The sequence below is a fragment of the Notolabrus celidotus genome, chromosome 10 (assembly GCF_009762535.1).
Source record: "Notolabrus celidotus isolate fNotCel1 chromosome 10, fNotCel1.pri, whole genome shotgun sequence".
In the NCBI taxonomy this organism is placed as follows: Eukaryota; Metazoa; Chordata; class Actinopteri; order Labriformes; family Labridae; genus Notolabrus; species Notolabrus celidotus.
Genome location: NC_048281.1, coordinates 14,732,921 through 14,757,438, shown reverse-complemented (window position 1 = coordinate 14,757,438; position 24,518 = coordinate 14,732,921). Strand labels below are relative to the sequence as shown.

General features: G+C 39.7%; 1 protein-coding gene across 1 annotated transcript; it reads right to left on the bottom strand.

The window, feature by feature from the left end:
- Positions 1-23,284, bottom strand: stk24a (serine/threonine kinase 24a (STE20 homolog, yeast)). The gene is made up of 10 exons (XM_034693466.1): positions 22,735-23,284; positions 14,924-15,154; positions 7,894-7,950; positions 7,667-7,775; positions 7,141-7,298; positions 5,036-5,221; positions 4,803-4,945; positions 4,492-4,708; positions 4,216-4,352; positions 1-3,223 (listed from the first exon to the last, which is right to left on the bottom strand). Exons 1-10 carry the CDS (start codon positions 22,774-22,776, stop codon positions 3,190-3,192), a joined length of 1,314 nt encoding a protein of 437 aa, XP_034549357.1. The 5' UTR covers positions 22,777-23,284; the 3' UTR covers positions 1-3,189.
- Positions 23,285-24,518: the final 1,234 nt, after the last annotated feature.

Sequence of the window (24,518 nt, the reverse complement as noted above, 5' to 3'; positions counted from 1 at the left end):
TCAAATTTGCACTGGATTTTTATTTTTCTTAATCATTTGACAACTCTCAATAGATCCAACAGCACTGTCCTGAATTAGCAAACATGTATACTGGACTATAAAACTGTCAGCAAAGACACACAAAATGAAATGTACATTTTAAGTGATTGCTCTCCAGTGTTTACTGAAACTTAAACGCATCACTGAACCAAACTTTACTCCCTCTATTACATAATACTGCTCTGTTGGGCTATAAAAATAGTTCAATAGAATATATGCCTACTTGTGCTAAGAAATGACTCCTGGCGTCCACACTGCTTTATTGCCATACGACACACAAAGAGGGAAAAAAAATGAAAAAGAAAACCAATCTGGTGAAATTGCAACACAACATTGCAGCCTCCTTAAGTACCATTTTTTTTAAACCAAAATAAATCTGCAAAGTGCAACACATACGATAAAGAGTCATAACAGCATGTTTTCAAAGGTGCAAATTGTTTTTGAATGCATGTCAGTCAAGCTGTGAGCCTTACATGGCACATTTTCACATGACAAGTATGAATGGAGAGCTGATTTTCACAGAGGAGAGAGGAAACGAAGTAGCAATTGCACTGGGAAATAACAGTCTGAGACGTTTCATGATTTGGTTAACCAGCGTCTGTTCAAATGTGTTCGGCACCACAAGCAGACAATAAAGAAAAGCGGTCATGTTTTTGGAGAGTTGTTCTGTTTATATCATTAAATGTAGGAGTTAAAAGAAGAGTTTGAACTTTAGGAGACACTAGTTTGCTTTCTGGTGGTAGCGGATGAGATCTACACCCTTTTTTAACATTCGCATTGATAATATTAAGCTACTGCTTGCAGCTTTTTCGCTTAGCTCAGCTTAGCAAAAACTGGGAAGAGTAGGAACAGCTAGGATGGTTCTGTCCAGAGGACACAAGGTCCATCTTAAAGTAAAGGCTCATCATGTTATTTTTAAAATAACAGATGTCAAAGCAACACATCAGCACCTCACCAAGGGGGAAGAAAACACCCATAGCCCACGCATCTTAAATAAGGTCAGTGAGTTTTGTATGTTTTAGACAGGATATGTTCAAAAGTGAGCTTCAGATGTGCTCCTGGATCGAATTTGGAATATTAAGGCTAGCTGTTCTTCCATTTCCAGTCCTTGCTGCTGACTTCTACCCTATTTGTAATGGACAGATTTGTACAAAACGTGTCTAACTTTCCCCTAGAAAGCAGATAATCATATAAGCCAAACCGCTAAGCCTTAGCTTTAACGTAAGTTGTATTTTGTGCCATGTATTGCCCTGCAGCATAACAAAAATCATCATCCCACTCTTTAAGATTCATCAAAACTCCTAGCGTCCATTTGTTCATGCGCACATTATTCTGGCGAGGAATGATAGAAATGTTTTTGATCATTGTTTTAAGTATTGCTGCAAATGCATTTCAATGCCAGAGGGAGGAAAAAGAAGAAGAAGAAATCACAACAGAAACATTTGATCTAACATTTTAAAGCTGATACTATTCATCTCATTCATCACAAATACTCTAAGGCTGATTTAACTCTGTTCAGGACTCCACACTCTTCCAACCCTGCAGCAGTGTGCTACAACGCAGACTGCCCAGGCCCGCCCGACAGGCTTTATTCTGTTATACTATCATGCACATTCCTTTAAAACTACAGTCAGAAGAAGTAGCAGTGCTGCTGGTCTCTGAACACCTCCTGGCTTTGTATTAGTATGTACATCTGACAGCAGGGTCTTCTACCATGTGAGGAGTCTGAATGTTTTCACTGTAGAACTAAAAAAAAACACTCTCACAAGTCCAAACAGAAAGATACAGCTCAGGCAGGCGAATTTTACACTGCATGACCACCGCCAGAGTCCAAGCTGTGAGACTTCAGGGGGACTTTCTTTTATCCCAGATAGCATACCTGCAAAATACTATAAGTCTCATGCTACTGTTTTATGGCTACTTGTTTATAGTCAAAGGCATTTATACTTGAAGTGCAATTAAAAGCTGTTGGTACGCTGAGGAGATAGATAGTACCAGTGCAGCTCCTAGGAAGACTAACAGAGTCTGCTGATTAAGAAACTAGATGGCACTGCCCTGTTAATGGAATGAATGGACGAAACCCCAGTTTATCTAACCAGTCAAAAAAAAAGAAAAGAAAAGAAAAGAAAAAACACAGCAAAGACGAAAAAATGTGGGTTAGGCAAAGAAGTCCAACAGACCAACAGAACTCTGGGCCATGTTGGATCAGTCTAACAACAGAGCATCCAGTGTTTCGAACTGGTGGGGGCTTCAGCGGTCCAGCCTGGCTTTGTTTTTACATTCTCTAAAATAATTACAACCACAGCACAGAGTGTGAAACCACAAAGCTCAAATCTATCATAAATCATAGTAAACATGATAAAGGGCAGCCATTTTTATTCACTGGATGATACCTAAAAAGTTTTACAACTGGAGAAATCAAAGACTGATATACAAAAGAACGAGTAGAAAGGCAAGGCAATCTCATATATGGCCGTTTTAGTCTCTCAAAATATTTACCTCAAAACCATTATCTACAGTTTGCATTTGGCCATTTGTACACAGTGGTACCATTAGAAACGCTTCTTTATTTTTTCATGAATCTGTAGAAATTAGCTTATTTACAAGTCTGTACAGCCACCCTAAAGAGCTTTTTCCGTCTCCCACAGGACCCAGTCCACTTAAAGCAGGATACCTGAGTTTTCAATAGAATGCTTCAACCCCATCCGTCACTCCTCACCACACGTTTCACAGGATATCTCGCACAGCCACACGCACAAACACACACACATGCACACAATTAATTATGCAAGGTATTTCCTCTAAAAGGATGCTGAGTGCAAACCTTTGTGAAAAAAAAGCCACTAAAAACCAAAAACTCAAAGAGTCCTCGCAGAGAAAGCTAACTCCAACCTAAAAATGAAACCAGTTGTGAAGGAGGTATTAAGAAGGGACATCTTACAGCAGGCTGGCCACTCACTGTCCTGAATAGGACCCTCTGGTGGTGTGCTAGCGTATAAACAGATATTAAGTAGGCCAGGATTTGCTTCAGGCAAATGAGTGGTGGAGACCTTCCTGGGAGACTTCATCCCGGCTGTGGGGGGTCAGAAGAAAAGATCTGACTACTGCCACCAGGGTGGGGAATTAGAGCAGAGCTGGATGAGGTTGCTCTCAGTGAGCGGCAGCTGCGTGTGGCACAGAAAACCTGAGAAACATCAGAAAGAGTTATATTTATCTTCTGAACATGCTTCGGGAAAATAGAGAGAAAGTCTTGATGAAAGTTACACTGCTGCCTGTGATAATCTGAGCACTCAAGCAGGCTGTTGGACAAATTACTATTAGGACACACCATGTTAAGCTTGTCTGAGAGGCACCACAGAAAAGCAGTTTCATAACATCCTAAAGCAGGATGTGGAATCTTCTGTGCAGAGGTTGCTTAAACTTTTAGCAGTCTTTGAGAATTCATGTTCATAAAGCGAGGCCATTCAAATCTTAAATCTGTGCAATACTTACTCCACATCAGCCTCCGCTTGAATTTGTTTGGCATAATAAACTAAGAAGGTGAAAATATAAAGCCTGCTGAGGTTAGTACAAAGCTAAAGAAACAGCTGTGTCCACTTACATCCTAATGGTGTTATATTGAATAGTGCTACCTATCTAGATGTGCTACTAAGCCCATGCGAAAGTGTTAAAAACTGCAGTTTCTCGACTGTCTGCTTGAGGGAGATGAATTTTTTCATAACACTGCAATTTCAAAGATATTAAGATTATGAGTTTTCCATTATGGGAGGCACAGCTGACTTGATTGACAGGCGGGAACACTGTAGCTGTTGGCTAGGAGGCTCATAGCCCGCCTCTTTACCTCACACTAGCTCGACAGCAGTTAGGTTGACTTTAGCATTTCAAATATGGTTCCCGCCGACGATTGGCTTCAAAACAGCGCTTCAGAAACAGATGGGTGATGTCACAGATACTATGTCCATTATCCTAATTAAGGATATTAATCTATTTAGATACACTTCTTGTTAAATGTTAAATAAGGAATTTGTAATGACAGTATCAAAGCATGCTCCGCTTACTCCGTCAATGTGGTTTAATATAAAGTGATTCTGAAGTGGGATCAGTATTTCTTGGAGCATGCATTTACACAAAATATAAGCTATGAGAATGTGACCAAAATGATTATAAGGGCCTCACCTCTGAAGTCTCTGCACTAATTCAGCTACCAGGGAGTCACAGATCCCCGGGTGTGTTTCTTCTGCCTGGAAAATGGCGTCTCGCAGCTCCTCTGCAGCCTCAGGTTTGCCATTACTTGTCTCCCCCTTTTCTTTCAACTGTAACAATAACAGCTCTTAGAAAACAATAGAATATAGACCTCCCAAATGTGCTATTGATCATGCCATGTATTTCTTTCTTCGAGATGCTTTCATCAAGTTTAATGGTCAATTGTTTGGATTTGAGTGATGCAGTTACCTCAGTAAACAATGGAGAGAAGATTGTTGATAAGCTCTGTGACAAAGGCCTCTTTGGACACTCCTCCTCCTGCACCTGGTTGTCTTGTTGTCTTTCCAGCTCAGCGGGCTGTGCCGCCCCATTCTGGAACTTCTTGAGGTCCTTCTCCCTGATGGTGTTGAAGATCCATTCATCATTGGCAGCATTGTCTCCTCCAGATGCCTGACCGTCTGACTCCCTGCAGATTTTAGGAAAATGATGCGTCAACAAAAGCAACAGAGCTGCTTCAGGGTGTAAATTTGACATGTCTTGCTCTCCTTCAGATAACTTACTCGTCAGAACCTGAGCTGGATTCATCTCGAGACTGCTCTGACTTCCACCTCTTGTAGCGGTCGATCAGCTCTGTCAGATATGATGTCTTTTTGGCGTGCCTTACAATGTACTTGTGTTTTAACAGCTCTTTGGCAGTTGGCCTCTAATGAAAACAGAAACAAACTCACATTTAATATTAAAGGGTACTTTGAAATATAACCTGTAAAAACATACACAAGTCTTTTACACTTACAAAGCTAGGCTCCTTATTTAAACAGGCTTCGACAAATTCTTTAAGTGGTTTACTGTAGTTTCCTTCCAGTGTTGGTGGGTTGTTCTTTGGGATGAGGAAGAGGACCTTCATAGGATGGAGCTCAGAGTGGGGCGGCTCTCCTTTAGCCAGCTCGATTGCTGTTATTCCTAATGACCAGATGTCTGCCTGTAAAACAAAGACCAAAGAATCCGTTTTTTATGAAAGCAGCAGAATCACACACACACACACACACACACACACACACACACACACACACACACACACACACACACACACACAGTGACACAACGCTGTCTGAATGACATTTAAACGGGCTGATTATAGCAGCAGGGGCGTTAGAGGAAGCTCTGCAGACTGACGACTGTGACATCGTGGCTGCGTTGAAAAGCCACACTGACTCATGTTGTGGTCGTCCCAAAAATATGCGCTTGTTCATTTCTACTCGTGAACGCCGCTCTAAATACGGCTGACAAAAACAAGCATACATGGGTCAACAAAACATCCAAAGAATGAGAGTTGAGTTTTTTCTTTGAATAGTGTCCTTCAGCACCTTTTGATAAAACATGATTTATAATGTTGATGTTAACTATGGGGCACTGTTTGTTAAGTTGTGCACACTGAAAATAACACTGAAAATAACACTGAAAATAACACTGAAAATAACACTGAAAATAACACTGAAAATAACAGCAACAATTCTACACATTTAGCTCCAAAAGATCAGAACAATGTAGTGAATATTTAAAAGTCACTTTTTAATCACATTTAGAGGAATATTTGTGAACTTCTTCACATTTAATTTTGTTGTGAAAAATATATTAAGTTAAATTTTGTTAAATCCTAATGTTAAATCTAAATCTAAAGGTTAGATCTAAATGTTCAACGATAAATCTAAATGTTAAATATAAATCTAAATGTTAATATAAATATAAATGTTAAATATAAATGTTAAATGTTGCTCCGCAATCCTAAATATTTAGCTGATATGTGACAGTGTGAATTCGCATATCAGCTAAATATTTAGGATCGCAGAGCAACATTTAACATTTAGATTTAACATTTAGATTTATATTTAACATTTATATTTATCGTTGAACATTTATATTTAGATTTAACATTTATATTTATCATTGAACATTTAGATATAAATTTAACATTTAGATTTAGATTTAACATTTAGATTTAGATTTCACATATATTCCTCTAAATGTGATAAAAAAGTGACTTTTAAAAATTCACTCTATACTTTTAGGATGTTTTGAAGTTAAATGTGGAGAAATGTTGCTGTTATTTTCAGTGTGCACAACTTTACAAACGGCGCCCCATAGCTAACTGTTGACATAGCATGAGCCTGTGTAACCTGAGTTGTAAAAGAGCAATGTTCAAGAGCCTTGGCTCAATCACACCTTTATTATACAGAGTTTTTATACCTGCGTTTGACTTCAACCTGTGGTCCACTGATTCATAAAAAAACCTGTCACATGATTCTCCTCAGATTTCCTTCTCTCTCTGTTAAAGCTCAACTGGAGAGCTTCAGGAGACTGTAGGACATGGACCCAGTCAGCTCTATTTGTTTTTTGTGACTGATGTTCTGTTCATGTTCTGCTACATACACCGTCACCGTCATGTCCAATAAGAGTTGTTACTATAAGCAGAGACAGCTGTAGTAGCATACATTTGACTGTTTAACTACAAAGTGACATAAAATAAGAAGAACAGAACACCCACTGATCCAGATGTTCACTCCAACCCAGCAGATGTGGTAAACCCACACGTGGTTTTTCAGACTAGCAGTTCCACCGATCACACATTGCTGTTATGTTTTGCAATTTCAAAATCAAGTTCCCGTGCTGTTGTGTTACAAAATGACTGACACATGATCTTTGCTTGTGTTGTTCTTGTTCTCGTATGTACGTCGCTTTGGATAAAAGCGTCTGCTAAATGACATTGTAACATTGTAAATGACATTGTAACATGACTTCATGCATTTTTATAAGCAGCATCAAAGGCTGTTAGCAATGTATCTTTGTCAATTAAAGCATCTCTTCCCAAAAGCTGTGCACTTCCTTCAACACCAAGCTGACCTTTGAATCGTAGGCGGATTGCTTTATGACTTCAGGTGCCATCCAGAAAGGAGTCCCAACAAATGTGTTTCTCTTGATCTGCGTGTCTGTCAGCTGGCCCGCCACTCCAAAGTCAGCCAGCTTCACCTCGCCTTGTTCTGACAGCAACACGTTGGCAGCTGAAAGCAAAAATGACAATGCTGTGTTTGAATCACTTTGGTTATGCTACTGTTTGTGAGAGTGACCTGATTTTTTTTATATCTATCTCATTTGATTAGAGACTAATTGATACACAAAAAAAAATGAGATTCAGATTAGCTGGAGGTCACTCTTTCTTCTCCAGGCGGAAAAAGTAATAACCTTCAGACAACAGAGAGAAAATGAAAAGGGACCATAGTCTTGAAACATTCCCTCATCAGCTGGTAAACACTGATGAGAGTAAATAATGAAGCCTCACTTCACAGAGTTACAACAGAGCATGATGTCAAGGTTAAACTATTTACAAGACTTGGATACAAAAACAGGGAATGGTATGTGCCCGTCTCACCTTTGATATCTCTGTGGATTTTCTTTTCCGAGTGCAGATACTCGAGTCCTTTTAAGATCTCTCTCAGAATTGTGGCGATCTGGGTTTCATCCAAAGCGCCAGGCTCCAACTGAGAGAACAGAGAAAAGACAGAACACAAGTGAGTGAATGTTTAAAGATGGCTCAACTTTTACATGTTTTTTTAACATCCAAGAAACATGAATCAAACTGAAAGTGTATGTACTTACCAAATCCAGGGCTGATCCTCCTCCCAAATATTCCATTATTATCCATAACTTCGTACCCTGAAGAATAAGTCACAGATCAATCACTGTTCAAAGGCGCAGTTACAAAAAAAACCTCATACCCACTATTTCCCTTAATAAATAAAATCAAAACAATAGAACAACCAAGTTTTTTGTTGCTTTAAAAGCTCATCAGTCATAAATCTGATCACATTTAAAGCATCTGGAAACATGAATGGAATATTCAAGATAAATACAGAATATCAAAATTGAATGTGTTGCATTTCTCAGGACTGTGTGGGCGTGGCCGCTCAACGTTTTGATTGTCAAGAGAGTGTTCACAGCCTGCATGTTTAAACCGACTGAATCTAAAGACATAAAAAGGCCAGAATCTGAAAATGATTCATTTCAAACGGTATCTTAGTGCTGAGTAACAAAATACTTCAGAATCAGGACTTCTATCCTTTATTACTTTTATCACTTCGTAGTCTCTATGTTCGGGGCATCAGGACCATGGGATGCAGGAGGAGCAGCAGAGGCAGAAGTGCAGGAGCACTATCCAAGCCTGGCTCCGGGCGTCAGATGCATAGCCTGTATAAATAATGAACGTAGTATCCGTGACATCACCCATCTGTTCCTGAGCGCAGCCATATTGGAAATGTGGAACTTAACCAGTCAGAGTGTGACATAAAGGGGCGGAGTTTGAGCCTCCTGGCCAACAGCTATGTGTTCCCGACAGGGAGTCAAGTCAGTCATGTCCTTATTTGGTCAAAGACTTGTACTCTTAATATCTTCTGAACGTTAGAAAAAAATTCACCCCCTGTACAGTGTGTGCCGATAGAGAAATGAGCTACAGTAGGGCAAAAAAGTATTTAGTCAGCCACTGATTTTGCAAGTTCTCCCACTTAGAAAGATGAGAGAGGTCTGTAATTTTCATCAGAGGTACACTTCAACTATGAGAGATAAAATGAGAAAAAAAATCCAGGAAATCACATTGTAGGATTTTTAAATAATTTATTTGTAAATTATGGTGGAAAATAAGTATTTGGTCAATAACAAAAGTTCAACTCAATACTTTGTAACATAACCTTTGTTGGCAATGACAGAGGTCAAATGTTTCCTGTAAGTCTTCACCAGGTTTGCACACACTGTAGCTGGTATTTTGGCCCATTCCTCCATGCAGATCTCCTCTAGAGCAGTGATGTCTTGGGGCCGTCGCTGGGCAACACGGACTTTCAACTCCCTCCACAAATTTTCTATGGGGTTGAGGTCTGGAGACTGACTCGGCCACTCCAGGACCTTGAAATGCTTTTTACGGAGCCACTCCTTCGTTGCCCGAGCGGTGTGTTTGGGATCATTGTCATGCTGGAAGACCCAGCCACATTCCATCTTCAATGCTCTCACTGATGGAAGGAGGTTTTGGCTTAAAATCTCACGATACATGGCCCCGTTCATTCTTCCCTTAACACGGATCAGTCGTCCTGTCCCCTTTGCAGAAAAACAGCCCCAAAGCATGAGGTTTCCACCCCCATGCTTCACAGTAGGTATGGTGATCTTGGGATGCAACTCAGCATTCTTCTTCCTCCAAACATGACGAGTTTTTACCAAAAAGTTCTATTTTGGTTTCATCTGACCACATGATATTCTTTCAATCCTCTTCTGGATCATCCATATGCTCTCTGGCAAACTTCAGACGGGCCTGGACATGTACTGGCTTAAGCAGGGGGACACGCCTGGCGCTGCAGGATTTGAGTCCCTCTCGGTGTAGTGTGTTACTGATGGTAGCCTTTGCTACTTTGGTCCCAGCTCTCTGCAGGTCATTCATCAGGTCCCTCCGTGTAGTTCTGGGATTTTTGCTCACTGTTCTCATGATCATTTTGACCCCACGGGATGAGATCTTGCGTGGGGCCCCAGATCGAGGGAGATTATCAATGGTCTTGTATGTCTTCCATTTTCTTACAGTTGCTCCCACAGTTGATTTATTCACACCAACCTGCTTGCCTATTGTAGATTCACTCTTCCCAGCCTGGTGCAGGTCCTTCGACAGCTCTTTGGTCTTGGCCATGGTTGAGGTGGAGTCTGACTGTTTGAGGCTGTGGACAGGTGTCTTTTATACAGATAACGAGGTTCAAACAGGTGCCATTAATACAGGTAAGAGTGGAGGACAGAAGAGCTTCTTAAAGAAGTTACAGTTCTGTGAGAGACAGAAATCTTGCTTGATTGTGGGTGACTAAATACTTATTTTCCACCATAATTTACAAATAAATTCTTAAAAAATCCTACAATTTGATTTCCTGGATTTTTTTTCTCATTTTGTCTCTCATAGTTGAAGTGTACCTCTGATGAAAATTACAGACCTCTCTCATCTTTCTAATCAGGAGAACTTGCAAAATCAGTGGCTGACTAAATACTTTTTTGCCCCACTGTATGTAGAGCCAAGCCGTTTTTGAACCAGGCTGTAAACATGTTTATTAACGCTGCAAAGATCGTCTTTTTTGAATGGGTGTCTAAGTGGTTTCTGGTGTTTCTGCAGCCAGCCTCAAGCGGAGTCTCGATGAATTTCACCAACACTTCCGCATGGGCCTCATAGTTTGAGACCGGAGGTTGCCGCTTGGTCAGATGGAGCCGTTTGGCTGAACTCTAAGCTGTTTGGGGAAAGTTATCGAACTGATCCTGGGGAAATGAGCCGAGCATATGCGGGATTGCTTTAGCCACTCGGCCATTGCTCAACTCTACCGCGGCCCAAAGTTTCCCTTATTCCACTGCAGTTAGGAAAATAGAAGAAGGACAACAAGCTGTCATCTTCAACGGTGGATGTGCAGACAGGGACACACGAGCACAGTGATGCAAAGAGCATAGAGACAGCTGTACTGACTGATTACAGGCAGTGCCTGTTTCGCAAACAAGCTAACTGAAAACTAACGCAGAAAGGAGACCGCTCAGACGTCAGGAGTCGGTCTGAGCAGGAGCGGAGTAGTTTTTTTGACCATGTGTGCACGTGACTCAGTGTTTCATTTATGATTGGTTACACTATTTATTTTGTCATAAAAATCCAAGTTAACCCCGCCTTCTTTAACCTAGCTTCAGAACATTATCAAAAACTTGACCGATAATATTTCAAAAATGGATTAAATTTCAGTTCTAATATTTTATATATATATAATAGTATGTACATATGACTATAAAAATCATTGGTAGAACATTTTGTTAATTTGGGTTACCTGAGGCTTTAATGCCTTGAGGAAATTTAAAAGTGCACAATCTCACTTATTCAATTTTCTGCAAATACAAACCCCCACAGCTGACACAACAGCATATTATGACTCATATACGTCTGTGGTTTAACACTTCTTCACTGCATGGCTCAGTAAATATTCAATACAGTGACAGACAGATCTAATATTCATAAGACATCACTGTTCAACAGTTGCATCATAGAGAGCTGAAAATTTGCACTGATTTGGCAAGTGGTCAGGCGGATGTATTGAGAGCTCACTTGTTGCGTAATTTGACAAAAAAAGGGTCCGTTCACAATTTCTATTCAAATTTCAACCGAGATAAATATCTGTTTATTAACTGACACTTTCTTTTCATATATAAATATTACATTTATAAAATGTTAATAATCACAGCAGGGGGATTTATTCTATTCCTACATCAGAACACAGAGGATGTCTGCTGTGTTGAATGTTGTGTTTAAGAACAGTTAATAATCAGCTAGTTCTTCAATTGCAAACACATAGCTCTGGATACATTGGTGCTTTAAATCCAGGCAACATGAGCTGATACAGAGCTTTTGTAAAACAGGCAAAGCTGTGACACTTCCATTCTTTTACACACTGAATTAAGTGGGAGTGAATCCTGCACTCGTCTGAAACACCAGAAGCAGCTCGGCTGTCAGATCAGTCGTGCTCAGAGAACTGTGAGTAGCACGTTCCTTGCACAAGTGCAACATTTGAATAAATAAAACATCGCTTGTGAAGGTATTTCAGCCTGACAAGCAGAGTGTGACTGTGACTCCAAATCTGTGAATGTGCCATCTGAGCTTGTTTGTAGATATGTCTGGGTTCACACAATTTAGTCAAGGTGACAAACTTACTCAGTGTCTGCTTCTGCACACGTACCTCACATCAAACAACACAGCCTAGCACCCACATGTGGACTCTGTTTCTTGGAGCTTTGAGGACAGAGATTCAAAGCCTTGAAAGGAGTTTTTCTTAACATTCTTCTGTAAATACAGCCGTGCTGACCAGAACTAATAACTATCACTGGATTAGCTCAACTCTTAAAAACAGGAGAACGAAATCCTCCTTTACAGGTGTCTTTTTTTCTTTATTTTAACATCTGAAACTAATATAGATCTAGGTTTAAGATACTGTACCTCAATTCATTGTGTATAACATTACAGTAGGCAGGATAAATGGACGTGACTAACCAACATAGACTAAGCTGAAGTTTGTTTAAGAACACTAGCTTGCACCTGTCTCTTTAACAGTATCTGTGCCTCAAATCTCTCCCTCCTCACACAAAGCACAACTCTGCAGGACCCTCTTGTGTAAGCGTACCTCACAGTTTGAGAACCTCTGCCCCGAGACAACCAGAGATTCAAAAAGAACAGCTAAAGTCTTAACAAAAAGTCTGAAGGTCACATTTGGTATCAATCCACTCGTGATGGATGCATTTGTGTTTCTAAAAGACAAAAAAAAACTAAACAAAACTATTTTAAAGTTTAAAAAAAGACAGTTTGATTATTTTACGATCTCTGGTAATGCCTTTATGTTACCTTAAAAGGTGAAGAACTAAGATCTTCACATGACCCTTTAAATGTTCAGCAGCACTGACTCAAATATAAGTACACACACACACACACACACACACACACACACACACACACACACACACACACACACACACACACACACACACACACACACACACACACACACACACACACACACACACACACACACACACACACACACACACACACACACACACACAGCAGATAAACTCTGTTTACACCCCACACAAATAAGCCTTAATTCTCTTCGTCAGCCAGCAGCAGACTTGGGCTAATGGACCGCCACTTCTCCCCTTACTGCTGTTAAGTACCATAGTAAACGCTGTGAGAGGCACTCTAAGCACCATCACATGTAGTGCGCCAGAAAATCTACTACAGACACAAATGTGGTTTGCTGCTAAGTGATGCTGTCAATACAGACATTACAGACAATCAAAACACCTGAGACTGTAGCATCTGTTTCTTTTACCCAAGGCTGACGGGGAGTTTTGGGTCCACAGTTAAGTCGATTTTAAACTAAGTAAAGTTACCAAAAAATGTATATACTTTTTTGTCAGATATTTTGAAAGTGTAATTATTTAACAGCATCCAATTTGCTCCATTTAAGCGTTTCTTATACTAAGAATAAGAAGTAGTACTGCTGATTTGCTTTGGCTACGGTGCTTCTTGGCAGACAGATGTGTAACTGTCTTTTGGGCTTGACCAATCGCTCTGTGTGTGCTTTTTCATAGACTGTATGAAATATAGACGTAGTATCCGTGACGTCACCCATCTGTTTCTGAAGCGCTGTTTTGAGGCCAATCATCGGGGGAAGCCATATTGCTGCTGTTGAGCGATTGTGACAGAAAGAGGCAGGCTTTGAGCCTCCTAGCCAACAGCTACAGTGTTCCCGCCTGTCAATCAAGTCAGCTGTGCCTCTCATTGGAAGACTCGTGATCTCAATATCTTTGAAATTGTCGCATTAGAAAAAAATTCACCCCCCGTACAGTGTGTGCCGATCAAGTAATGAGCTATCCAGACTACACTCGCCTTTTGTACCAGGCTGTAAAGATGTTTATTTCTGATGTAAAGATTGTCTTCTTTGAATGGGTGTGTATGTGGTTTCCGGTACCTCCAGCCACTTCTTGCCAGCCTCAAGCGGATCCTCGAGGAACTGCAGTTTTTAGCACTTCCGCATTGGACTCATATTTTTAGACCGGAGGTTGCCGCTTGGTGCTTTTTCATACTGTGTATGCTCATAAAAACCTGGTGCAAATGTATCCGTGCAATAGCATACCTAACTATCGATTCCTGAGATATAAGTGTAGAAGTGTACATAGTGTGTATACATCTCTTATATTTACTATACTTTATTTTATATTCACCTTATCATAATTAGTATTATCTTTATTTTATTTTTATCTATTTAAAATGTATTTTATTTATTTTCAACTATGTATTTTATTTGTATTTTTTAATTTATTTTTAACTATGTAAGCACGTTGTTGTATTCTATCTATCTATCTATCTATCTATCTATCTATCTATCTATCTATCTATCTATCTATCTATCTATCTATCTATCTATCTATCTATCTACAGCTAAAAGCTAAAACTGAAGCATTGACAAATTAAAAAAAAAAAAATCAGTGCCTTAGATTTTCTGTCCTGCAAGCAGAGATAGTAGCATACCGAACCAAAGCAGTACCTAGCTACCCTGGGGTAAACGGCACCATTCCACCTCTAACACAAAGCAGGCTGTTGTTTTGAATCTTTACATCAGCACACTGGTTGTGACATTTCACTTGTGATTATGATGCAAAGGGCTGACCTTAAGCTTGAAGAGTGTTTACATTCACACCACATGGATATTAATGGACCCATCACTCTGATGGTCACGGTATAGATGTCTTTACTACACTGTTCCCTTATTACTAACATCCTGATAGTAAAACTAAAAGTGAGCGTATGTTTCAGTCATTATAATGTCTGAATACTTCCAAGCAGTGTTGTCAAAAGCCAATAAGTTATTGTTATATGCAACAACCTGCTGCAATGGTAGTGTGTTTCTTTTTGTTCAGCTGCACTCTGTGCAATATAACACAGGCAATACTTCTTCCATTGCCCACTTGCATTATTTATTGACCTACATTGCATTGACTTGTTTGCAGGAACACAATACTGACGTGTACATCATGTTGAGCATGGACTTTCACAAACTGACTTGTTATCCCTCCTTCAGTGACAGCTTACCTTGAGATAGGATCCATAATACTTGGTGATAAAGGGGCTGTCACACTGGCTCAGAACTGTGATTTCCTGTTGAATGTCCTCGATCTCATCCTCCGCTTCTTCCAGATCGATAATTTTAATGGCCACAACTTTCTGAGTCCGAGTGTCGATGCCTTTGAAGACTTCGCCGAAAGAGCCTTTGCCTATTCTGTCCATCTTGGTGAAAAACTCCTCTGGATCTGCTCTGAAGTTCTGTGTGACAGGGAGAGACGGGGTGTTAGTACACTGTGAAACACTCAGAAACACAGGTCACTGGCGAGCTACAGTCTGATGCACAATATGAGAAACAAATATGTAACATTTCTTCGTGTCAGGTTGTCTGTTATTCTATTTTCCAAATGCATTAAACCTGCAATATGATTTTCGGGAAGCAGACCACTGGCATATATTCTGGGAGTGACCAGTGTTAAGACCCTTCTGGATAGAGTTCAATAGAATATTAAAAAGTATATGTAATACTGACCTGCCCCTACAATTTACTGCACTGTTTTAAGGAGATTTAGATTTTCAGGCCAGGCCTGTTGATAAATATTTGTTCACCATTTTGAGTTGGGCTTGTAAAAAAGCCATTACGAGGTGCTGGTTGCTTCCTGAACCTCCCGCAATACAGGAGTGGATTGATATAGTAAATTATATTTATGTTATGGAAAGGATTACTTTCTGTTTACAACTTCAGAAGGATGTATTTATTAAACTCTGGACCAAGTCGACTAAGTATGTAAAACCCCTACAGACAGATTTTGTGGATGATACCATTCAAGGACCCGGAGATGCTGTCTTGTCTCAGCTAATTACATGTTTATTTGTTTTTGTGTGTGTGACTTTCTGTCACTTATCTCTCCCTGAAATGTGTCTGGCTCACTCTAGTGTTTACATATGGTCTCCCCCAGGTTGTATTTAGTTCTAATAATCTTTAAAAAATAGAGAACTGCAGAGGAAATTAACATTATTCTCTCTTTTATATGTCAATGCTCTGTACAACAAACTGCTGTCCAAAAACAAAAATAAAGAATAAAAAAAAAAACTGCAATATGATGGATCAGCATAAAAAGAGTACAGAATTTCTTCAATAGACTCCTGAAGGTCCACAAAAGACATTACACGACAGACTTCCGGCGCATGGTATCAATTAAGACTCTTGAACTGATCTTTATGGTAAAATAGATCCATCACAGCTTACTTTGGATGATTCCCTTAGTCTGAATGGTAGAGAAAATCTGCCATGTTGATGGTTTGTTAAATAATGCAACATTATTTCAGGCTATTAATAGAAAAATATAGTTTTCTAAGTAAGGGTTAAGTATTTCCATGAACAGTGTGAATGCATGGTGGGAGTACTGATTCATTAGACTCAGTCAGTCCTTTGTCATGTCTTTATTTATTCTATCTTTAGATCCTGATGAAGATGAAAATGTGATTCATGAGGCACTGGTGGCCTAGCGGTCTAAGCACCCCACATACAGAGGCTACAGTCCTCGTCGCAGGGGCCACCGGTACGATTCCCGACCGGTCGATCATTTCCTGCATGTCTTCCGCTGCTCTCTACTCCCCATATTTCCTGTCTCTCTTCAGCTGTCCTATCAAATAAAGGCAAAAAGCCCCAAAAATATAACTTAAAAAAAAAGAAAATGTGATTCATTGCGCAGGCTACTTATTTCATTTCAGACACTCTTCTCTTCACCTTAATATGACACATTATTGTGATAAGGATGACAGATGGTAAAACCAGGATCCAGTGTGGGATTAATAAAGAAAAAAGTGAGATTTATCATGTTAATCAAGCCAGAACTTAACAATAACTGGCATCTCTTCTTTGTTCTATTTAGCTCAGCTGCTAAGTCCAGATGTAATCTGTCCTCTAACATTGCTCTACAATCATTCGGAGAGCTAGTCTTAAAAACAACAACATAGCCCTAAAGCCAAACCCCAGGCCTCATCTTACTTTGAGTCACATAACTCAAGCAGACTGTGGGAATGATGGACTGTATAAAGTAGATGCTATGAGTGTTTACTGACTGTGGTCTGGACGTTTGGCTTTGGCTTCACTTAAGTCATAGGCAGTGTAAAGCATGGTTAATACTTGCATGGACTGCTTTGACTCTAGGTTGTGAATACAATGTAGTGGACGATGCCTTCATGAACACTACATACTTGCTAGTTGGAGTATCCACGCCACTCTGCAATACTCCGCCTAAACATTAGTTGATAGTGTGGTTACTATGCTAGTCATATCGCCAGTTTGCTATATTCTTTGCCTGTTTGTGCAAAGCGGCAATCCCCAGCCCCGAGAATTGAAGCCCATGCAGAAGTGTTCAAGGCTGCAGTTCCTCGAGTGTTCGCTTGAGGCTGGCTCCGGAAATACCAGAAACCACATACACACAAATTCAAAAAGCCGATCTTTACAGCAGAAATAAACATGTTTTCAGCCTGATACTAAAAACAAGTGTAGTCTGGATAGCTCATTTCTTGATCAGCACACTGTACAGGGGTGAATTTTTTCCTTCTGCAGCGATTTCGAAGATATTAAGATTACAGGTTTTCCATTAAGAGAGGCACAGCTGACTTGATTGACAGGCGGGAACACTGTAGCTGTTGGCTAGGAGACTCACAGCCCACCTCTTTACCTCACACTAGCTTGACAGCAGTTAGGTTGACTTCAGCGCTTCAGAAACAGATGGGTGACGTCACAGATACTACGTCCATTATTTATACAGTCTACGGTTTCAGAGTAGACAGAGGTTGGGGTAGGACTACTGCGGCAATACCGGAAAAAGTTGTAAATGAAGTAAAAACATTTTTTTTACTTTAATGAAATATTGTTTTCCCCTCTTCATTATAAAATACACAACAATAATCCAAACCGAGCTTTAACATTTCCATCGCTTCTTTAGCAGGAAAGATTTGAAATATTTTGCAGTGTACTTATTTCACTTTATTTTATTGATGTAGAATAGCAGAAGCCTTTCTACACTTTAAATCGCTCAAGAGCAAAATAACCTTGCTGCTGGAGAATGCAGGAAATGCTATGATACCCTGCGGACCAATCACAGGGCTTTCAGTCTGTGTTGTTTCAGCACATAGTTATATTTTTGAGGCGATGCGCGTCATGCTACATACAAAGGCATCCGCGTAGATACAAGATGGATTCGACTTGGAAGTATAAATCAGGCTTAATGCAGACATACCTAACACTGAATGACTTCCACCACAAATACAACCCCTCAAGACAAACTGTAGGACAGCTGCTTGACTTATTGACTTGACTAAATGGCTTATTTCCCTGCGGGGAACCAGAGAGGGAATAATGGTCTTTAAGTTGGCCAGTTCAATTTCCCTTCATGCAGCAGTATCATTAGCCTCAACTCCTTTAGTAGGGTTTGCAGTGCCATCACTGAAATAATAATATTACAAACATAAGCATGAATTGAAAAAGGATGGGTTTTTTTTTAAAAAGCATCATACATAGGGAAGGTGATCTGATCATTTCCAAAGCATATTTCTGCAGAAAAACTGAAAAAAAAAAAGCCCAGAGCTTAAAACCAGGTAACTCAGCCCTGAGAAGATGGATGATCTGTTGGCACACTGCACATTGTTTTAGTCCCCCCTAGGGAGCAGTTTCCTGTAAAAGTGCTAATGCATGGTGGTCAAACCTATATGGGGTCGAGATGAGCAGCTGCACTCTGAAAAATGAGCAATGAGGGGGCTGCCGAATATGATAGCAAAAGGACTTTCCGACAAAGACAAACAGAGAGAGCGGTGCAGAATAAAGCAAAAGTAAAAACAACATGTCCCAAATACTATCATAACACTGGTGTGGTCAGTCATCCAGGTGAACATCATAATGTTGAGGCTGACCTCTGTAAAAACAAAGGGAAAAACAACAAGGGCGCTGCTGCCACAGACTACACATGATGGGAATGTACTTGCCATATCCACAGTCAGCAGGTTTGCAGCGACAACTAAAGCTGGCTGAACCGCGCTCTAAAAGCATGTGTTTGGTGCTTTCCCATCTGCACCACACAACTGTGTAGTCTAGTGTCATCCGCACACCACACCCTCATGTTTGAAGGCTCTCTGCCAGACTTCCAACTGCTAACACTCCTCTGCGTAGGAACCTGGGAGCTCCGGGTTCTACCCTCAAAGAGTTGTTTCTTTCTGTTTGAAGATAATCAAACTCTGATTATATGAAGTGCCTGTAAGACAAAGGTTGTGGTGCAAAAAGGAAGAAAGATAAAGGGTTCGATGTGTCAGTGCATAGGGTTTCAAAATTCTGGGATTTTTCTAAGTTGGAAACTTGGAATTTATGGAAATAAATGGGAATAAACCAGAAATTTACTAAATTGAAGGTTGGCTCTTAACAGAGAACTTATATATAGTGGGGGAAAATATATTTTAGCATCATCCTGACTAAAACAACCAGATTTCATGCAAGTACAGTTGAATATCTGTGCTATTCCTCAACCACATGCACATAGCACACTGCTTACTGCAGGGCTATTGAGACCACGCCCCCTACATGCACTTTTTATTAGCATGTTGAATGGGACTCTTTTGGAGGGAGAGGGGCTCTTTTCATTTAACATTTTGAATGGGACTTCGTTAGGATTGCATTTTTGTTCATTTTTGAATGGGTTGGGTCGGAGGGGTGAGTCATTTTTAAGTCAACATTCATGTTTTTGTTCTTCAATGAAAGAATTGATTGTTCAGTAAAATATTTAACACTTGATAAAGTTCTACTTACAAATAAATCTGTTTTAATTGTATTATTTTGGATGGATGTCTGCTTATAACAAAACACATATTTATGCTTGGATATGATACCTTTCCATTAAAGTACCCTTAATTTCCATAAATTCCCATGAAAAGTCTCCAATTTTGAATATTTCCAAAATTCCCAAGCTTAACTTCCCATGGAAATTTACCAGAAACTTTCCGCCCCTTTGCAACCTTATCAGTGCATATGCTAATGAGACATTCATCATCCTAGAGAAGGAGCAGTATTATGTGCAATCAAGTGTGTGATCATGTGCGTTTGTGTTACGTCACACAGCAGGATGTCACTCTGATATGAGCTGTAATGTAGCTGCTAATTATTCAGGCAGGATATGACTGGCTGCTAGCTACTGGCTGGTTAAACTCAACAAATAGTCCTGTTGAAACAAATATTAAAATGTGTTTTCAAAAATACTATAATCAAGGCTTGGATGAGAAAAACATCAACGTGGGCAACCAGAGCCGTTCCATCAACAGATTATTTATAAACTTTAATTGATTATCTCAGATTAATCAGTGGCTTTTTAAAGATCAATTGATCAACTGAGTATTGAATGGCATCTATTACACAATTAATGCATTCATTAGCAATCTGTTTATTCATTTTACTTGTGCAACAGTTCCACATTTCTTATGATTCAGGATCAGGTTGATGAGCTCAAGCCGTGCTTAATATTGCTTCTGTTTCTTACAGACTACTAATCCTCAAAGAATAACTGATTGAATAAATATGAACCCTCCTGTTATGTTCATTTCTCAGGAACAGCAATAATGTTCCTGGATCAATTTGACCCGGGGCATATTTAATTATCCAAAAGTGTCAGAACCCCAAAATATCCTGATAAACATTTTTTTAAATCTAATTTTTAACTCCATTACTAACCATTTAAATCCAGATTTGGTCCATTGGTGTTCTTTAATTCTCACAGATCATGGTTCAAAGAGGATAACTCACTTATTTTTCATTAAAATTCATGTCAACCTTTTTTAATGTATATTGGAAAGCCCTAAATATAAATACAATCGTTTTACATTACATAGACTTTTGTTTATTTTATTTTACATTTTGATTTTTTATGAAGTGATGTTGATAAATTAACACGACTCCTCTTCTGTCACATGCTGCCCAGATTTTTATGCTGCATTTAGCTGGTTTGGAAGGCAAACATTATCTAAAATAGAGTTTTTAAAGGGTCAATTTGACTGCAACATAACAGGAGGATTAATATTGCTTTTGTTTCTTACAGACTACTAATCCTCAAAGAATAACTGATTGAATAAATATTAAATTAAACAACAATTTGACAGACCAACAAGGCTAATGACATGAAATATAACCAATTTTAAAGCTAATACGTGGATCTGTATTGGATGGGGAGCATCAGGCTATAGGCTATAGTTACTGTGCAGTCACAAAACTAACATGGAGACAAATCACCTTCTTCTCTGTGTTTTTTACCCCACAGTGTCTAACACAAACACACTCAGCTGAAATACATGTGATGTGTTTGACAGCCTGCGAGTTCTTCATTTCACACAACTAAAAGACAATGACAAGACAGTTTTGTTTAGGGTTGCCAACTGTCCCGTATTAGCCGGGACATCCCGTATATTGGGCTCAATTGGTTTGTTTCATACGGGACTGTTAACTCTTGTACACTGCTCAAAAAAATAAAGGGAACACTTAAAAATTACAATGTAACTCCAAATCAATCACACTTCTGTAATATCCACCTGTCCAGTTAGGAAGCAACGCTGCTGGTGAATCAATTTCACCTGCTGTTGTGCAAATGGAAAAGACAACAGATGGAAATGAGAGGAAATTAGCAAGACAACCCCTATAAAGGAATGGTTCTGCAGGTGCAGGCCACAGACCACTTCCCTGTCGTCATCCTTTCTGCCTGATTTTTGTTCACTTTTGCATTTTACCAGTGCCCTCACCACTAGAGGTAGCATGCAGCGGTGTCTGCAACCCACAGGAGTTGGATCAGCCTGTGATCTGATTTTCCACTTTGAATTTGAGTACGATTCTGAATCCAGACCTCCATGGGTTAATGATTTTGATTTCCATTGATCATTTTTAGGTTATTTGGTTCTCAACACATTCCACTTGGTAATGAATAAAGAATTTCAACTGGAATATTTCATTAATCGTGATCTAGGATGGGTTGTTTAAGTGTTCCCTTTATTTTTTTGAGCAGTGTAAATACAGCAGACTGCACTTACAAATCCTAGATCAAATAAAACCACAGTGGATCATGTGCCAATCACACCTGCAAAAAAGTGTGGTGAGGATTTTCTCTCTGATTGCCATTAAATAGTCAGACTCAAGAAACAGATGCAGCACAGAGCTGATCAAAATGAACTTCGGATATCTGTAAACTGTGACTTGTCATGTAAGGACTTCTCTCTGGTTGTGCAAAAGGACAAAAAGACTGCTTGAGGCGGTCCAGAGCAGGAAAAAGTATCCATGGAAAAAGTACATTTGGTGAGTCACACTCCTCTTTTGCATTTAATTTATCTTTTGCCTGTTTTTTGATGTAAAGAGTTAAACTGTGGTTTCTTTGAGGTTTATTCATATGAGGTTACATAATGATACAGTAAGGATTAAAGGCAATATACACACTTTCTGCATTTCCAGTTGAATCAGAATATGAATATACACTGAATTCACACATCATGCTCACACCACCATTGCACCGTGCACCTGTCCCTTATTTAGTAGTGAGAAAGTTAGCAACCCTAGTCGTGTTATCCTTCAGTCATATTCCCAGCTGTCATTACAGTGACTGGACTTTGACAAGTAGGTTCATTTATCACTGGAAGGAAAGCTGATAACGAAGCAGTGTTCCCGCAGATAAAGTTATTTACAGTCATGTTGTTCAACTTCTGGGCTGGGGGATAAGAAGAAACGTGAAAGGTACAAATGTCACAAGTCTCTGAGACAAATTTAGCCGGCAACAGAAAGCTGGTAAATCATATATAAAGACTGTATTTACCTGAACTCCATGCAGTCCGCTCTGAATAGGGGAAAGAGCCATGGCGTCAGATCAGCAAAGATGACGCCTTTCCTCGTCTTTTTCTGCTATCCTTATGAACTGTGGAAGGTTACTTTCCTCACCGACCCCTGCTTTGGACGACCTGCTCCGTGTTTCCAACTCGTTCAGGGTAGTTAATGTCGCTTTACTTTAAAAAAAAATGCGCCTGACTTGTCTGCTCGTACTCGGAGCTGCTGCCTCCAGCTTCTACCCTCTCGCCTTCCGCAGTCAACGAACGTTAGCCACGCTAGCTTCACTTCAGCAGCTAGTTAGCAAACAGTTAGCTAAATACTTGTATCTCCGTAGAGCAGAGCGCTCTCTCGGCATGGGATTGTCAGCTTCCCGAAGATGAAGTAGAGGTCTGCTTCGATGTAATCGCACACTGTACATAAATGTACAATGTTATGCAGTTGTATCGCTTGTTGTTCTATTCTCTCATCACTTTTCTCTGTCGCCCAGCCGCCATCTTGGTTAATGTCATTTTCATTTTCCGGGTGACCAATCAGAGTGAAGAAGAGGAGACAGTGTTTGTGTCGTCAAATGTACATCAAACTCGTCACAGAACAGGAAGGAAGTTACAGGGGTTTTTTTTGTACCACTGCATAAACACTAAACTCAGAAGTATTACACAATTATCAAAACCTTACACTCAAGGAGCAAAACTTCGGTCCAGATCTGCACCACTATGCACAATAAAATAAGATAAGATATTACTTTATTGATCCCTGAGGGGGATATTCAGTTGTTACAGCAACCCAGACATAAGTACAATCAAGAAGAAGTTCCAATTAGTAAAATAAAATAAGTAAAAATAGAAATAGATAAATAAAGATAGAATACGATATAGATCTGGCAGCAGGTGAGAAACAAGTGGCAACCTCCGGTCTAAAAATATGAGTCAATGTGGAAGTGTTAAAAGCTGCAGTTCATCGAGGATCCGCTTGAGGCTGGCTCCGGAAGTACCAGAAGTCACATACACATGAATGGGAAAAAGACGATCTTTGCAGCATTAATAAACATGTTTACAGCCTGGTACAAAAGACAAGTGTAGTCTGAATAGCTCATTTCTCGATGTGCTCTCACTGTGAGGGGGGTGAATTTTTTTCTAACGCTGCAATTTTGAAGATATTGAGATTACGAGTCTTCCAATGAGCTGCCTGTGGGAACACTACAGCTGTTGGCTAGGAGGCTCAAAGCCCGTCTCTTTATGTCACACTGGCTCGACAGAAGCAATATGGCTGCCGCTGCTGATTGGCTTCAAAACAGCTCTTCAGAAACAGATGGGTGACGTCACGGATACTATGACCATATTTTATACAGTCTATGGCATAAACACTAAAATCAAAAGTATTACACAATTACCAAAACCTTACACTCAAGGAGCCAAACATCGGTCCAGATCTGCACTACTATAAGCACAATAAGATATTACAATGTTACAATGTCATTTAGCAGACGCTTTTACCCAAAGTGACGTACATACCAGAACAAGAACAACACAAGCAAAGATCTAGACAAGAGGAAACAAGATCAGTACAAGTAACAAAGTGCTTCAAGTCAATTTGGGTGCAGGTACTGCCAAGCAGTGTAAAAGCAATGCACAAAAGTAAATGAGGAATTCTTTTTTTTTTTTTTAAACAAGGAACATCTACAATGAAGCAACCAAACAATTTAAGACCTTCGATTATCATCATCAACAATTAACATCACCACAATAATGACCAAAGTACCAAGTGCTGGGTCAC

Excerpts from the sequence above, each read along its gene's own strand:
- stk24a (XM_034693466.1), bottom strand. The coding sequence starts at position 22,776 with ATGGCTCTTTCCCCTATTCAGAGCGGACTGCATGGAGTTCAG. Across the intron at positions 15,155-22,734 it reads GCGGACTGCATGGAGTTCAG|AACTTCAGAGCAGATCCAGA; the intron begins GTAAATACAGTC and ends CCTGTCACACAG. Across the intron at positions 4,709-4,802 it reads TCCAGCTCAGGTTCTGACGA|GGAGTCAGACGGTCAGGCAT; the intron begins GTAAGTTATCTG and ends TAAAATCTGCAG.